Source organism: Euprymna scolopes, chromosome 46 (assembly GCF_053919585.1).
Source record: "Euprymna scolopes isolate OS-2025 chromosome 46, ASM5391958v1, whole genome shotgun sequence".
Lineage (NCBI taxonomy): Eukaryota > Metazoa > Mollusca > Cephalopoda > Sepiida > Sepiolidae > Euprymna > Euprymna scolopes.
The window spans coordinates 135,273,341-135,291,438 of NC_136527.1; the positions used below are offsets into that span (position 1 = coordinate 135,273,341).

Consider the following 18,098-nt stretch of genomic DNA (forward strand, 5'->3'; position numbering starts at 1 on the left):
AAACAAATAAATAAATAAATAAACAAACAAATAAAAATAAATAAACAAATAAATAAACAAATAAATAAACAAACAAACAAATAAACAAATAAATAAACAAATAAATAAATAAACAAATAAATAAACAAACAAACAAATAAACAAATAAATAAACAAATAAATAAACAAATAAACAAACAAATAAAAATAAACAAACAAACAAATAAACAAATAAATAAACAAACAAACAAATAAACAAATAAATAAACAAATAAATAAACAAATAAATAAATAAACAAATAAACAAATAAATAAACAAATAAATAAACAAATAAATAAGCAAATAAATAAATAAACAAACAAATAAACAAATAAATAAACAAAAATAAATAAATAAACAAACAAATAAATAAATAAACAAATAAATAAACAAATAAATAAATAAATAGGCGTGGTCAAAATGAGATATTAAAAGATACATCTTAATGTTGGGACAAAAAAGAAGCTGAAAGATGCCTCTCTACGGCAAGGACCCGACTCCACAAACTAGAAAGTCAACAGCCAAGTTCGGAAGGAACACTACACAAAAAAAGACGAATGGAAAGCTGAAACGATTTAAGAATAATTTTGAATAATCAGTGAGAGGAAATAAATCTGCAAGAAATTCAAATTAAAAATATGTTATTGATTCTCAGAAGAATTAATTTTATTCTCACAAAAATATCAACATTTCTTCTAAAAAACGTAAAAATGTATATTTTTAAAATATTTAAATTAAATAGTTGAATATTAATTAATTAATTAATTAATTAATACTATACATACTGGGAAGTATGTATAGTATTATAGGAGCAACTTCAAAAACTATCTGGTGAATATACCCGGTCAACCAAGTGCAAAAGAAATACAAACAATAAAGGGACAATTAGAATCTTAAAAAGATCTCTTGGAGTAACTAAACTAATATTTTGTCTGTATGGATCCCAGTGCCTTTACGTTTTATCTCTTCGACAAATTCATACAGCGGACGCATTACTAGTTCTTATCCCTTTGCTCCTATTCATTTTCACCTCATCAACTCCATACTTGTGACGGGGGGGTTCAGTTTTCAATTATAACGTTGTACTAAATTGAACACGGACTTTGTGACCACGATAATGGCGAATGTTGTTTTTGCATTTTTTTTTTTTTTTTAACTTTTTTCGGTTAATATCATCGATTACAGACTATCATAAAAAAATTTTTTTTTCATAATTGTGAAGTGGGGGTTCAGTTTTCAATTATAACGTTGTACTAAATTGAACATGGACTTTGTGACCATGATGATAAAAAAAAAAATGGCGAATGTTGTTGAGAGTACCCCCTCCTCTAAATTCCACAATTTTTACATTTTTTTTTTTTTTTTAAGCTTTTTTTCCTGTTAATATCATTGATTTCACATTATATAAAAAAAAAATTGGAAAAAATTTTTTTTTCATAATTGTCATGTGGGGGTCCAGTTTTCAGATTAAAAAAAAAAAAATTGAAAAAAAAATTCTTTTCATAATTGTGAAGTGGGGGTTCAGTTTTCAATTATAACGTTGTACTAAATTGAACACGGACTTTGTGACCACAATGAAAAAAAAATGACAAATGTTGAGAGTACCCCCTCCTCTAAATTCCACAATTTTTACATTTTTTTTTTTTTTTTTTAAACTTTTTTCCTGTTAATATCATTGATTTCAGATTATATAAAAAAAAAAATTGGAAAAATTTTTTTTTTCATAATTGTCATGTGGGGGTCCAGTTTTCAGATTATAAAAAAAAAAAATTGAAAAAAAAAATTCTTTTCATAATTGTGAAGTGGGGGTTCAGTTTTCAATTATAACGTTGTACTAAATTGAACACGGACTTTGTGACCACAATGAAAAAAAAATGGCAAATGTTGAGAGTACCCCCCTCCTCTAAATTCCACAATTTTTACATTTTTTTTTTTTTAAACTTTTTTCCTGTTAATATCATTGATTTCAGATTATATAAAAAAAAAAATTGGAAAAAATTTTTTTTTCATAATTGTCATGTGGGGGTCCAGTTTTCAGATTATAAAAAAAAAAAATTGAAAAAAAAATTATTTTCATAATTGTGAAGTGGGAGTTCAGTTTTCAATTATAACGTTGTACTAAATTGAACACGGACTTTGTGACCATGATGATAAAAAAAAAAATGGCGAATGTTGTTGAGAGTACCCCCTCCTCTAAATTCCACAATTTTTACATTTTTTTTTTTTTAAACTTTTTTCCTGTTAATATCATTGATTTCAGATTATATAAAAAAATTGGAAAAAATTTTTTTTTCATAATTGTCATGTGGGGGTCCAGTTTTCAGATTATAAAAAAAAAAAATTGAAAAAAAAATTCTTTTCATAATTGTGAAGTGGGAGTTCAATTTTCAATTATAACGTTGTACTAAATTGAACACGGACTTTGTGACCACAATGAAAAAAAAAATGGCAAATGTTGAGAGTACCCCCTCCTCTAAATTCCACAATTTTTACATTTTTTTTTTTTTAAAAGCTTTTTTCCTGTTAATATCATTGATTTAAGATGATAAAAAAAAAAAATTGGAAAATTTTTTTTTTTTTAACTTTTTTCCTGTTAATATCATTGATTTAAGATTATAAAAAAAAAAATTGGAAAATTTTTTTTTTTTTTTTTTTAACTTTTTTCCTGTTAATATCATTGATTTAAGATTAAAAAAAAAAAAATTGGAAAATTTTTTTTTTTTTTTAAACTTTTTTCCTGTTAATATCATTGATTTAAGATTATAAAAAAAAATTGGAAAAAAATTTTTTTTTTTTTAAACTTTTTTCCTGTTAATATCATTGATTTAAGATTATAAAAAAAAAATTGGAAAAAAATTTTTTTTTTTTTAACCTTTTTTCCTGTTAATATCATTGATTTAAGATTATAAAAAAAAAATTGGAAAAAAATTTTTTTTTTTTTAAACTTTTTTCCTGTTAATATCATTGATTTAAGATTATAAAAAAAAAAATTGGAAAATTTTTTTTTTTTTTTTTAAACTTTTTTCCTGTTAATATCATTGATTTAAGATTAAAAAAAAAAAAATTTCCAATTTTTTTTTTTTTTTTAACTTTTTTCCTGTTAATATCATTGATTTAAGATTATAAAAAAAAAATTGGAAAAAAACTTTTTTTTTTTTAAACTTTTTTCCTGTTAATATCATTGATTTAAGATTATAAAAAAATAATTGGAAAAAATCTTTTTTTTTTTTTAAACTTTTTTCCTGTTAATATCATTGATTTAAGATTTAATTGATTTTTTCCTGTTAATATCATTGATTTAAGAAAAAAAATTAGAAAAAAATTTTTTTTTTTCATAATTATCATGTGGGGGTCCAGTTTTCAATTATAACATTGTGCTAAATTTGTGACCACGACGAATAGATAGATACATTACTAGTTCTTATTCTTTTGTTCGTATTCATTTTCACCTCATCAACTCCATACTTGTCAACTTTTGTAAATGTTTTTGTGGCGAGGAGAGTGAGGGTTGCTGGCCCAACGCCCAACCTTCCCAGAAGGTACATACAGCGCCTAGCCTTCCTAAATGGTCACCCATCTGGTACTGGCCAGGCTCAACGTAGCTTAACTTTGGTGATCTGGCAAGAACCAGTGTGTCAACGTGATTGTGCCGTAGATAAGACCTCTGTGGGCCGAATTAAAGACTTTGGCGGGCTGGATCCGGCTTGCAGGCCGTAGTTTGGAGACTCCTGCCCTAAGTTGATTTTGTTCAAAATTGGACTGCCCCTTCTTTAATCAAATTTTTCGATTAACGATTTTCAATATTTATCAGAGGCATTCCGATACAAAAGCTGGCAGACGTTGTCGAGATTCCCCCCCCCCCCACTTCTAAATTCCACAATTTTCACTTTTTACTTTTTTTCTGTTAATATCATCGATAACAGACTTAAGTGTCAGATTATAAAAAAAAATTTTTTTTTCAAAACTTTGATGTGGGGGTTCAGTTTTCAGATTATGAAAAAAAAAAAAAAAATTGAAAAAAAAATTCTTTTCATAATTGTGAAATGGGGGTTCAGTTTTTAATTATAATGTTGTACTAAATTGAACGCCGACTTTGTGACCACGATGAATAGATAGATACATAGATAGATGAGAGAGAGAGGTAGATACGTAGATAAGAGACAGAGAGGTAGATACATATACATAGATGAGAGAAAGTGAGAGAGAGAGAGAGGTAGATACATATACATAGATGAGAGAGAGAGGTAGATACATATACATAGATGAGAGAGAGAGAGAGAGAGAGGGGTAGATACATATACATAGATGAGAGAGAGAGAGGTAGATACATATACATAGATGAGAGAGAGAGAGAGAGAGAGAGGTAGATACATATACATAGATGAGAGAGAGAGAGAGAGAGGGGTAGATACATATACATAGATGAGAGAGAGAGGTAGATACATATACATAGATGAGAGAGAGAGAGAGAGAGAGGTAGATACATATACATAGATGAGAGAGAGAGAGAGAGAGAGGTAGATACATATACATAGATGAGAGAGAGAGAGAGAGAGAGGTAGATACATATACATAGATGAGAGAGAGAGAGGTAGATACATATACATAGATGAGAGAGAGAGAGGTAGATACATATACATAGATGAGAGAGAGAGAGGTAGATACATATATATAGATGAGAGAGAGAGAGGTAGATACATATACATAGATGAGAGAGAGAGAGAGAGAGAGGTAGATACATATACATAGATGAGAGAGGGAGAGAGGTAGATACATAGATGAGAGAGAGAGAGAGAGGTAGATACATACATGAGAGTGGGAGGAGGAAGAGGAGGGGTAAAGAAATCTTCCTTTTTTTTTTTAACCCCCTCCGTTCTAACATTTACCTTCCGGTCACATCAGAGAGTTGCCATTTTTTTTTTCATCGTGGTCACAAATTTTGTGTTCAATTTAGTGCAATTAATTGAAAACTGAATCCCAAACGTATAAAATTATGAAATTTTTTTTTTTTTCAATTTTTTTTTTTTATAATCTGAAACTTAAGTCTGTAAACGATGATATTAACAGAAAAAAAGTTTTAAAAAAGATTTCTTTTTAAAAGTGAATATTGTTGAATTTAGAGACTGGTGGGGTGGGGGGGTACTCTCAACAATGTCCGCCCAGTGTTGGTCATCCATGCCTTTCTTTAAATTCGTTTGACGTTACTTCCGCCGAATGGTTTTGTAGACAGAGATGTGCCAATCTTCATCAAAGCCTATTAAGGCGGACGTTGTCGAGACTGTAAGGGACTAGGATATATAAATGCCAATCCCACTACAAAAGAATAATGAAACGAATGGAATTGAAGGAAACAAAGACTCAATTGATGGATAAGATAAACGTGTCGTTTATTTACTGTTGAAAGAATGTTTTAGATATAACACGTGTTCATGTCCGCGCGAGTGTAACCAATGTTCGTTGCGGGACTGGTGTTGTAGAAAGAATAGGAAATGTGTGTTCATCTCAAGTTCAGGTCACTATCGTTTGTTCGCGCGTGGGAAGAGAAATGAGTGTTGTAGTGGAAATTAGAATGATAGTCCAGCGTGTAGACAAAGAAGAGAATGGAGAGTTGACGTCAGTTAGTAGTCAGCTACGCGAAGGTGTTCTCAGGGACCAGTAGTAGATAGAGAAAGAGTGTGAATGTGTACATACGGTCTGTTAGCTCGTGCCCCATACATAGTAGTATTTAGGCTCGAAAGCTCGGCCTAAAAGAAAGAGTCGCTTGTTGCTCTCTCTTTTATACTCGTTTCCGGAGTGTCTTTTGCGTATGTGTATATTTCCTTTGAAAGCGGAAGTGACGTCGTCCATGTGTGCGTTCGTGTGCGCGTGTGTGAGTACATGTATGTGCGTTAGCGTGTGTGTATATATACACGTGAATGTGAGTGTATGTAAGCGAACGTGAGTATATGTATGTTTGTGTGCGCGTATGTATATGACATAGCTTGAAATGTGAATGTGTGTTTTTGTGTGAGACTAGAAAAGGCTCGCACAAGACTGCCTTCCCCTCCCCTTTCTAAATTCCATAATTTTCACATTTTTTTTTCTTTTTAATAACATTAATTGCAGACTTAAGTTTCAGATAAAAAAAAAAAAATTCTAAATTCCAAAATTTTCACTTTTTTTAAAAACTTGTTAATATCACCAAATACAGACATAAGTTTCAGATTATAAAAAAAATTGAAAAAAAAAATTTTTTTTTTTACATAAATTTTCACGTGGGGGTTCAGTTTTCAATTATAACGTTGTGCTAAATTGAACACGAACTTTGTGACCACTCTTTATCTGTGCCTAAACCTAAACGTAGATTCCATGAACAAAGCTTTTTTCTTAGAACTGCACGCCTGTGGAATTGTCTTCCGTTTTCCTGCTTTCCGGCTGACTACAATATGGTTGTCTTCAAGTCTAACGTAAATAAGTTCTTGATGAGCCGTTCCATATAAGTTATCTAATTTAACAAATTTTCATTACTAATGATTATTATATTGTCCAATTTCTACTGTACACTCTTTAACCCTTATCCTTGAGTGGCCTCTTGGCCTTGATAATGAGTTGATACCTATGAAAAAAAAAAAAAAAAAAAAGTCCAATGTGAACAAGTTCTAATTGAATCGTCCCCCTAAGTAATCCAAGTTTCAAAATTCCCACTGTTTACTATGCTAAAATCACAATGACTAATGTACACCTATTAACCCTTATCCTCGAGTGGCCTCTGGGCCTTGATAAGTGGTGACACCCTTGTAAAAAAAAAAAAAAAAAAAAGACCACGATGAAAAAAAAAAATAGCAACTCTCGTCGTCCATGTAGAGGCCAGAAAGGAGTTATCTCCCTTTCGTTCGGACTTTGTATAAGTGGAGTTATCCCCCTTATTTGTTTACACTCGTTCACGGCGACACGCTGTCGGATTAGAAAACCAGCTTTCTTAAAACGCAAACCTTACAGTCCATGTGTGCATTAGTGTGCGCGTGTGTGAGTACATGTATGTGCGTTAGCGTGTGTGTATATATACACGTGAATGTGAGTGTATGTAAGCGAACGTGAGTATATGTACGTGTGTGGACGTGGGCGCGTATGTTTGTGTGCGCGTATGTATATGACATAGCTTGAAATGTGAAGGTGTGTTTTTGTGCGAGACTAGAAAAGGCTCGCACAAGACTGCCTTTCCCCTCCCCCTTCTAAATTCCACAATTTTCACATTTTTTTTCTTTTTAATAGCATTAATTGCAGACTTAAGTTTCAGATAAAAAAAAAAAAATTCTAAATTCCAAAATGTTCACTTTTTTTAAAAACTTGTTAATATCACCAAATACAAACATAAGTTTCAGATTATAAAAAAAATTGAAAAAAAAAAATGCTTTTTTACATAAATTTTCACGTGGGGGTTCAGTTTTCAATTATAACGGTGTGCTAAATTGAACACGAACTTTGTGACCACGATGAAAAAAAAATAGCAACTCTCTACCTCTCGGAAGGTAGGGCTTAAAACGGAGAAGTTAAGAAAAGGAAGATTTCTTTACTCCCCTCTCTTTCCTCCTCCCTCTCATCTATATATATACCGTTCTCTCTCTCATCTATCTATGTATCTATCTATTCATCGTGGTCACAAAATCCGTGATCAATTTACTAAAGCGTTCTAATTGAAAACTGAACCCCCACGTGAAAAGTTAGGAATTTTTTTTTTTTATATAATCTGAAACTCAAGTTTGTAATAGATTATATTAACAGAAAAAAGTAAAAAAAAAAAAAAAAAAGAAAAAAGTGAAAATTGTGGAATTTAGGGAAGCAGGGTGCGGGGTGGGGGTCACTCTTGACAACGCCCGTCAATGTGTTTTATATAAAAATAAATAATTTTTATAAATTTTTGTCTGTCAAATAATTTATGCCGTTGAAATACACATGGTCACAAAGTTTGTGTTCAAACTGAACCCCTGCATGAAAAGTTAGGACATTTTTTTTTTTTTTTTTTATATATAATATGAAACTTCAGTCTGTAATTATCAGAAAAAAGTAAAAATTAAAAAAAAAGTGAAAATTGTGGAATCTAGGGGCCTTGATAAGTGGTGATCACTGTGTAAAAAAAAAAAAAAAAAAAAAAGAAAGAAATATGCCATGTACCAAACTCTGACTCTGGGCACCGGCACTCGTTGCCAGAAGTGACATCACCAGCGGAAGTGACGTTCTTTACAAATTTTATAACAAAAATATATTAGCTATTACATATTCTTTGAACGAAGTTTCTATCTTGATTTACTTTTATATTAGAAAGTCTTAACTTATTGTTTTAAAAATATGAAACATCATTGACTAGTAGAACTTGTCAAGTATTTATATGAGCAGATCTAAAATGCGGGCATCCGAAAAATCATCTATCGCTCACAGACACGCCATGGCAGCGTGTTTTATTATTAATAGGTGGAATTTTTTTTTATATATAATATGAAACTTCAGTCTGTAATCGATGATATTATCAGAAAAAAGTAAAAAATTTAAAAAAAAGTGAAAATTGTGGAATCTAGGGGGGCGGGGGGGTTTAGGGTTAAATTGCAGACTTAAGTTTCAGATTGTAAAAAAAAAAAAAAATTTGTTTTTCATAATTTTCACGTGGGGGTTCAATTTTCAATTATGACGTTGTACTAAATTGGTCATATCAAAGAATTGTGGCGGAATCCAAGGCGTGCATTTTGATTTTGATATAAAAAAAAATTAAAAGAAACCATAAAGTAAGGTATCTCCGTTGTATAAAAGAGTTTTCAATAGGAAGCTGGCATCAATTGTGATGGATGGCTCTCGTCTGGGTGAGGCCCTGTGTTTTGACAAGCTTCTGTGTTTGACCTTTACTCCTGATCTGAAATGGAACACGTACATCAAGTCTGTTGCCAAGGTCGCTGGAAAGATGGTGGGATCCTTCTACCGCTCCAGAAGATATCTCACTACTGATGCAATTCTCTATCTATATAAAAGCCAAGTACGTCCAAGGATGGAATACTGTCGCCATATCTGGGCAGGAGCGGCCAAAAACAGCCTATCCTGCCTTGACAGAGTACAAAATAGACTTTGTGGCTTAGTGGGGAATGCCCTTTTCTCTACCCTGCAACCTCTCTCCCACAGAAGAGACGTTGCGAGCCTATCCTTGTTTTATCGTTATTTTCATGGCAGGTGCTCATCTGAACTCCAATCTCTGGTCCCCCTTGCTAATCTTTCACGAAAAACACCTGTCTAGCTGAATCCACTGTGAAAAATTTCCCCCACTCTATATCTGTGCCTAAATCAAAACGCGGATTCCATGAACAAAGCTTCTTTCTTAAGACTGCACGCCTGTGGAACTCTGTTCCGTCTGCCTGCTTCCCTCCGGACTACAACTTGGATGTGTTCAAGTCCAATGTTAACAAATTCCTAATGAACCGCCCCCTTAATTAAACACTTCATCAAATCTCCACACTAACGTAATGTACTTGCAATAACCCTCATCCCTGAGTGGCTTCCGGGCCTTGATAAGTGATCACTGTGTAAAAAAAAAAATAAAAAAAATGCATTTAACACATTATTTGGTAGTGATCTGTGGCAGTTATGGCCTCAGAAGCATGATGTGTATTTCTGTAACATACTTTTGCTAATATTCATTTTCGCCTCATCAACTCGTGGCGGAAGCAAAAGCGCACATTTTGATTTTGATATAAAAAATTAAAAGAAATCATAAAGCATCCCCGAGTGGCTTCCGGGCCTTGATAATTGGTGACCTCCATGTAAAAAAAAAAAAAATCTCTGTTGTATAGAAATGATACTGACTTAATGAAAACAAATCTTAAGAAATACTTGGAAACAATTCCTGGAAGACCATTTTTTTATATTTTCATATAAACTCCATGTTCAATTGATTATTAGTTTAGATATATGTATTATTTCTTGGTTATTTTCAGATGTGACAAGCAAACACAGACAAGGGACACTTTTGAGGCTGCAAAGATGTCCGACGAAAAAACACCAAACACTTTTGAGGCTGCGAAGATGTCCGACGAAAGACCACCAAACACTTTTGAGGCCACTAAAATGTCCGACGAAAGATCACCAAACAATTTTGAGGCCATGAAGATGTCCGACAAAAAACTACTGAACATTTTTGAAGCTGCGAAGATGTCCGACGAAAGACCACCAAACACTTTTGAGGCTGCAAAGATGTCCGACAAAAGACCACTAAACACTTTTGAGACTACGAAGATGTCCGACGAAAAAACACCAAGCACTTTTGAGGCTGCAAAGATGTCCGACGAAAAAACACCAAGCACTTTTGAGGCCGCGAAGATGTCTGACGAAAGACCACTGAACAATTTTGAGGCCATGAAGATGTCCGACGAAAAACTACCGAACATTTTTGAGGCTGCGAAGATGTCCGATGAAAGATCACCGAACACTTTTGAGGTCACGAAGATGTCCGACGAAAAAACACCAAGCACTTTTGAGGCCGCGAAGATGTCCGACGAAAGACCACCGAACACTTTTGAGGCCACGAAGATGTCCGACAAAACACAACAAAATGCTTTTGAGGCTGCGAAGATGTCTGATGGAAAGCCACCGAACACTTTGCGGAAATCGTTTCCGTGTGACATTTGTGGAGGCGTGTTTTCTTACAAGTCAAACTTAAAAACCCACATCAGGACACACACTGGAGAAAAACCATATCCTTGTGAGATTTGCGGATCAAACTTTTCACGGATCTCTCATCTAAAACGTCATCTTCAAGGGCACAGTGGGCAGAAGCCTTACTCGTGCAGCATATGCAACTCGGTATTCATCGAGAAATTCTCGCTAAAGATACACATGCGAAACCATACTGGGGAGAAACCGTTTGTCTGCGGAATTTGTTCGTTTGCCTTCTCGAACACGTCAGCATTTAATAAGCACGTTAAACGACATGCGGGGAAGAAACCGCTGCCGTGTAATTTTTGCAGCTCGTCATTTTCCGACAGCTCCGATCTGAAAAAACATGTCCGAATACACACTGGCGAAAAGCCATTTAAGTGCGACATTTGTGATGCAGCTTTTAGTCAGAGTTCAGGCTTAAAATACCACATTAATACACATACGAAACAGCTACGCTTAAGGGGTCAGTTAGAGTAAACCCGGACTAAATTCAGTCCGAGCTTGAAATACCACATGAATGTGCGTACAAAACAGCTATGTTTAAGGGGGGCAGTTAGAATCTTAAAAAAGATCTCTCTGTTGGAATCTCCAGATTAAAAAATAAATAAAAATCTGACATAGTTATATGGAATAAGTCAGAGAGAGTAGCAACTTTGGTTGAAGTAAGTCAGCACCAACCCTATTCAGGGTTAACCGGCTTCCTCTGAAGGAGGAAGTTTCATGGGAGTATGAAATTCACAAGCGGTCCCCAGTTGCATGTATATCCCCGTTAGGGGAGATGACGACGTTAGGTTTTTGCAGCTTTTTGCAGGGAGGTGTCGACGTCCTCCTACATACAGCACTTGGTCTTCCCAAATTGGTCACCCATTTTAGTAATGACCAGGCTCAACGTTGCTTAATGTCGGTGATCTGACGGGAACCAGTGTGTCAACGTGATTATGCCATATATTAAGCCTGACATAGTGATATAGGACAGGAAAGAGAAAGTAGCAACCCTAGTTGAAGTCAGCGCCCCTAATGATGCTGGCCTTAACAGAGCAGAGAGGGAGAAAATAACAAAATACCAACGACTTATGTACGACGTGAAAATAAACTGAAATCTTAAGAAGGTATCAATCATACAAGTCATTATAGGAGCAACCAAGCTAATGAACAAGAATTTCAAAAACTATCTGGCGAATATACCCCGTGAACCAAGTGCAAAAGAAATAAAAACAATTGCACTTAAAGGGACAGTTAGAATCCTTTAAAAGATGTCTCGGTTGGAGTAACGAAACTGCTAGGAGAACGTTTAGCATCCAGTAGAATGCTCCATCCCCAACAAAAACTATCTGGCGAATATACCCCGTGAACCAAGTTGCAACGAAATACAAATAACAAAAAAAATAACAAAATAGTGGAATGAGGACATAAATGAATTGTCACATTCAATGCTGCTAAGACTAAACTTGTTTTCTTCAATAATTACAAGAAACTTTCTCTACCACCAATAGCAATGGCCAAAGATACATTACCTGAAAGTACTTCCTTTAAACTCCTCGGCCTTACGTTCACAGAGAACATGAGTTGGAACCGATACATTGAGAGCATTGTCAAGGCTGCTGTGAAGAAAGTGGGCTGTATTTATTTGCTTCCCCACTGAGCAAATTAGGCATAAGGCCGTTTTTTAATGTGGAGAGAGAGAGGGGGAAGGGGACGGGAAAAGGGGACCGGCTCCCGAGAGGTGGGAAATTGGAGCTGGATAGTGATTTGCCAGCTGGCCCAAGTAGGGTTGCCCCTACATGGAGCCGAGGATTGCCACAACAACATGAAAATAAACAGAAATCTTAAGAAGATATTAATCATACAAGTCATTATAGGAGCAACCAAGCTAATGAACAAGAATTTCAAAAACTATCTGGCGAATATACCCCGTGAACCAAGTGCAAGAGAAATGCAAACAATAACACTTTAAAGGGATGATTAGAATCTTAAAAAGATCTCTAGGTTGCAGAAACTAAACTAATGGGAGAATGTTTGGCATCCAGTAGAATGCCCCATCAGTGTTTGAGAGATAAAGAACTTTAACGGAACATTCGAATATCTATGTTTCTCATATTGACTTCAAGTGTTAACCCCAGGTTGTGGGCCCCTTGATTTCTGAGAACTTCGACTGAAGTAAAATAAAACAAAAAAGACTGAGTCAGAGAGAGTAGCAACCCTGGTTGAAGTAAGTGTTCCTAATGATGGAGGTCTTAACAGAGCTGAAAGGGAGAAACAGACCAAATATCAAGGTCTCATGTATGATTTGAAAAGAAACTGGAATCTTAAGGAGATATCAATCATACCAGTTATTATAGGTGCCACGGGGCTTACGAAGAAGAACCCGAAGTCCTACCTAACTAATATTCCTGGTGAACCAAGCGCAAAAGAGATCCAGACAATTGCACTTAAGGGAACAACGAGGATACTAAAAAGAGCTCTCGGTTGGTTTCAATAAAAAATATGGCTGGTTTGGCTGCCCTATACCCAGTGTTACAATCTTCAAAGGAAGAAAATTAAAAACCTGACATAGTTATATGGAATAAGTCAGAGAGCAAGGAAGATACAGACCAAATATCGAGAGACGGAAAAATCGGGTATAGCCAACCATGTCTGGATGGAGAGGGGGGACCATCGCCCCCTATGGGATGAAGTAAAAATAATAAACAGAGAGACCCACTGGAAAGTGAGAAAACTTAAAGAAACAGCTCACATGCTCGGACATAACAACCTACTGAGCAAACCAAGCATAGAGCTGAATGCAATTTGGACACCTCTGATAGAGAGAGAAAACCTTGAATAACAACATAGGTTTAACATTAACAAAAACCAACTAAGAATTGTCCTAGTGACATATGGCCAAGTGGTCCTAGACGTTGTATCAAAGTTTACAGTTACCCAAAGGTGCTGAGTTCAATCCTGAACGAAGGCAGTGAAAAGTAACATTCAAAACAGAGAATCAGCAACTATGTTCCAAAGCCTAGCTGGAGTCCGAACACGGTACCCCCGTAATAATAATAAAGGGTTGGGTTCGAGACTCCTAACAAACGGTTCCCCAGTTCGATACAAAACATCTGACGAAGGCCGGAGGGCAAAACGGCCGAAACGTTGTGACAATAACAACCAAGATGAGGAAGTCAGTCCGACAATCTCAATCAATGAAAACACCTCATCTCAAAAATACAGACAATTACTATACCATATCATGGATAAGAAACCAGTGTCTTATAGGTGCCACAGAAGAAGAATCTGAAGTCCAACCTAAAAAAAAAGATCTCTCTGTTGGAATCTCCAGATTAAAAAATAAATAAAAACCTGACATAGTTATATGGAATAAGTCAGAGAGAGAGTTGCAACCCTGGTTGAAGTTAGTGTCCCTAATGATGGAGGTCTGAACAGAGCTGAAAGGAAGAAACAGACCAAGGTCTGAATACAAAAAGCCATTTGTGATGCAGCTTTTAGTCAGAGTTCAAATCTCTCTGTTCGAATCTCCAGATTAAATATTTTCTGACAGCTCCAATCTAAAAAAACACACCCGAACTAGCAAATCCTATTAAGGGGACAGTTAGAATCTTATAAAGATCTCTCAGTTGGAATCTCTGGAATAGCTTGTGTATGTAGGATTGCCCATCCACGATTAAGCAAAAAGATAAGAAAAGATGTGAGGTTTGTGGATTTGATTTTTCATCAGTTACTTTGAATACCTGCTGGAGAGAACTTGAATGCCTATTGGAGAGACCTTGAATGTCTGCTAGACACTAGCCTTGTGTTTATGGCATCTCTGTACTTTTCCCTATAATATGGGCTAACACACAGAGTTCAGGCTTAAAATCCACGATTAAATATCGGGACCTAAATAAACTGAAAGAAATAAACATTATACCGGTTGTGATAGGAGCAACTGGTTTAATAAAAAAGAATCTTCAGAAATACTTAGAAGCAATCCCTGGAAGACCAAGCTGTAACGAAATACAAATAGCAGCCATAAAGGGAACAGCTATGGGATGTCTTAAAACTTACTGAAGTAAAATAAATTGTGAAAAGCCATTCAAATGCAATATTTTTTATGCTGCTTTTAGTCAGATTTCAGGCTTAAAAGATTTCTCGGTTGGAATCTCACGCAAAGTAGGAAATCAACCTGAAAGAACAGTTGGAAATGACTTATATACCATACATTACTAATATTCCTGGTGAACCAAGTGCAAAAGAGATCCAGACGATTGCACTTAATGGAACAATGAGGATATTAAAAAGAGCTCTCGGTTGGTTTCAATAAAAAAGCAGGGCAATGTTGGCAGCTGGTTTGGCTGCCCCATACCCAGCGTTACAATCTTCAAAGTGAAAAAACGTGAAAAGCTATTTTGAGTGCGACATTTCTGACACTGCTTTTAGTCAGAGTTCAGGCTTAAAATACCACATGAATACACATACGAAACAGGTACGCTTAAGGGGTCAGTTACAGTCTTAAACAGATCTCTCATCCCATCCAAGTAGGAGTCGGCGCATAAAACAGGAAGAACAACAGCAAGGGGGAGTTCTCAAACTCATTGCACGGTCATTTATGCCAACTGCCTGCTCTTTTCAATTAAGGAGTTCTTAAATGCAAAGCCAACACCAGCCTCAAGCCTCTCTTTTTCAGATCTAACAGGCCAGCCTGACTCACGCTCAACCAGTTCCTCCTGAGAGACTTAAACCATCATCACACCCCCAAAATTGATCCTGGGAACTTCCTTAGTGGTGATGTTGATGGAAAAGCCCGTAGACGACCCTGTGGGAACTGACCGACCTTGTACTTCAGGGGGCTGCTCTCTTGTGGAGGGGGTCTTCGTGATCTTCCCATGTTTTTCTTGACCACTGCGCTCCAGCCTTCAGATGTTGTTGCTGTGCCCCCTCCTGTGCCACACCCTTCTCTTTTTCATACCAGGTGCCACAGGGCTTATGAAGAAGAACCTGAAGTCCTACCTAACTAATATTCCTAGTGAACCAATTGCAAAAGAGATCCAGACAATTGCACTTAAGGGAACAGCGAGGATACTAAGAAGAGCTCTCGGTTGGTTTCAATAAAAAGCAGGGCAATGTTGGTAGCTGATTTGGCTGCCCCATACCCAGCGTTACAATCTTCAAAGTGAAAAAAAGTGAAAAGCTATTTTGAGTGCGACATTTGTGACACTGCTTTTAGTCAGAGTTCAGGCTTAAAATACCACATGAATACACATACGAAACAGGTACGCTTAAGGGGTCAGTTACAGTCTTAAACAGATCTCTCATCCCATCCCAGGCTAAACAAAAAGATGAGAAAAAAGAAGAAAGCTAATTGATGTGATGTTTGAATGCCTACTGGAGAGAACTTAATTACCTACTAGACACTATCCTTGTATTTAAGGTATCTCTGTACTTTTCCCGGTAAAATCCATTGAAAGCGGTCGGTGGTTCTATGAGAAAATAAAGCTCTGTACGCATTATAAATGTTTCTTTTCTGTGTCTTACGTTATACATTAGTACATTAGGGGTCATTTCGAGTTAAAAGTTTATTTACTGCACTCATCTGGACTAAAGAAAATCATGATTTAAATGTGTATGTCTCGTCTAAATAACTAACGATAATTCTCTGATATGGCCGACCAGACGGGTGATCAAAAAGTCACATCGAGCGTACCGCGTACCGGAAAACGAAATGAGACTAACGAAATGAGCCAAATCGAAATTGAATTTTATTTACGTTTGAATAAAAAACAGTCGAGTTATTTTTTTTATTCAAGAACCCCCCCCCCCCAAAAAAAAAAAAACGGGGGAAAAAAAAAAAAAAACACGGGCAAAAAAAAAAAAATTATCCACCAAGAAAATAAAACATAACAAATTAATCTGAAAAGCGCAAAGTTCAAGCCAAAAAAATAAAATAAAATAAAATAAATAAATAAATAAATAAATAAAAAAAAGTTCAAGCACCCCCCCCCCAAAAAAAAATATATATATAATAAAATAAATAAATAAATAAAAAAAGGCCAATTGTCAATTTGGTCTCATTTCGTTTTCCGGTATGCTCGATCTGACTTTTTTTAACATAAGACACAGAAAAGAAACATTTATAATGCGTACACAGCTTTATTTTCTCATAGAACCACCGACCGCTTTCAATGGATTTTACCCGATATGCTTTGTAAGGGGTGAACGTGGGTAAAAAAAAAAAAATTGTTTACTGCAAACTTCGAGTCAGTGAGTTCAATTATAATCGTTTATGTCTTTCTCCAGAACATTGAATACAAGATTAGGAATTACATAGATAAATACGTTTGTAAGGCTAGAAAACAACGCATTTTTTAAAGAAGATAAGTGGGTCCAGCAGACGAGCCTCGTTCTGAAAAATCTGACAACCAGTTAGGTCACGTGACATGTGACACCGATGCTTCTTCTACCATTTTACAATTTATTTTTTTATTTTCACTAGTTCGTTATGTTTATATAAATGTTTGAAATTTCTTTGAATTTTTTCTTTTTGAATGAAAGCCTATTTTTTTGGGGGGGGGGGGGGCGGTTTGTATTACTGTACACATAGATTCGAAAAAGTTGTCAAAAAACAAATATATAACAAATAAATGTTATCAAAGGCAAGATAAGTTACTTTTCTACTAAACTGGATATATTTTTTGTGTTTTTATTCAATGTAACATATTTATTCAGCTCGAAAAACATACAGTGTTTACCGATGTATTGGAAAATTCAAGATGGCATCTCACATCCTCTTTTCCCTATGAGTAAGCCTTGACTAAATTCAGTTCGAGCTTGAAACACCTCATAAAGCTGCATACAAAACAACTACGTTTAAGGGGACAGTTAGAATTTTAAAAAAAGATCTCTCGGTTGGAATCTCTGGGACACTATCCTTGTACACGAATTGTCAGGACAGCCTGACATGAGGAATACGAAGCTGAATACTCCACCAGACTGGATGAATTTTGTGCGGCGGCTTTTAGATTTCCTCAATATAGGCTAACACACAGAGTTCGGGCTTAAAATATCACATAAATACACATACGAAACAGCTATACTTAGAGGGGACAGTTAGAATCTAAAAAAGATCTCTCGGCTGGAGTCGCTGGAATAGTTGTGCATGTAGGATTGCCCATCCACGATTAAATAAAAAGATAAAAGAAAAGAAGAAAGCATATCGATGTGAGGTTGGTGGATTTGATTTTTCAATCAGTTACCTTGAATGCCTACTGGAAAGAACTTGAATATCTACTAGACACGATCCTCTTGTTTAAAACATCTCTGTACTTTTCCCTACAAGTAAACCCTGACTAAATAAATAAATGCGCATACAGAAACAACTACTTTTATAGGGAATGTAGCACCTACTCCATGTGATAGAATCTTAAAAAGATCT

General features: G+C 35.2%; 1 protein-coding gene across 2 annotated transcripts in view; it reads left to right on the forward strand.

The window, feature by feature from the left end:
• The window catches only part of LOC145270501 (uncharacterized), a 172,660-nt gene that overhangs the window by 55,184 nt on the left and 99,378 nt on the right, over positions 1 to 18,098 (forward strand). The window contains exon 2 of one of the 2 annotated variants that reach the window (XM_080126161.1): positions 9,973 to 17,350. The exons of the other annotated variant lie outside the window; for it this stretch is intronic. Within the exon in view, the coding sequence (XP_079982287.1) occupies positions 10,019 to 11,170 (1,152 nt within the window). The 5' untranslated portion in view covers positions 9,973 to 10,018 and the 3' untranslated portion in view covers positions 11,171 to 17,350. Of the gene's footprint in view, positions 1 to 9,972; positions 17,351 to 18,098 lie in introns of those variants that run through there. 2 annotated transcript variants of the gene reach the window in all.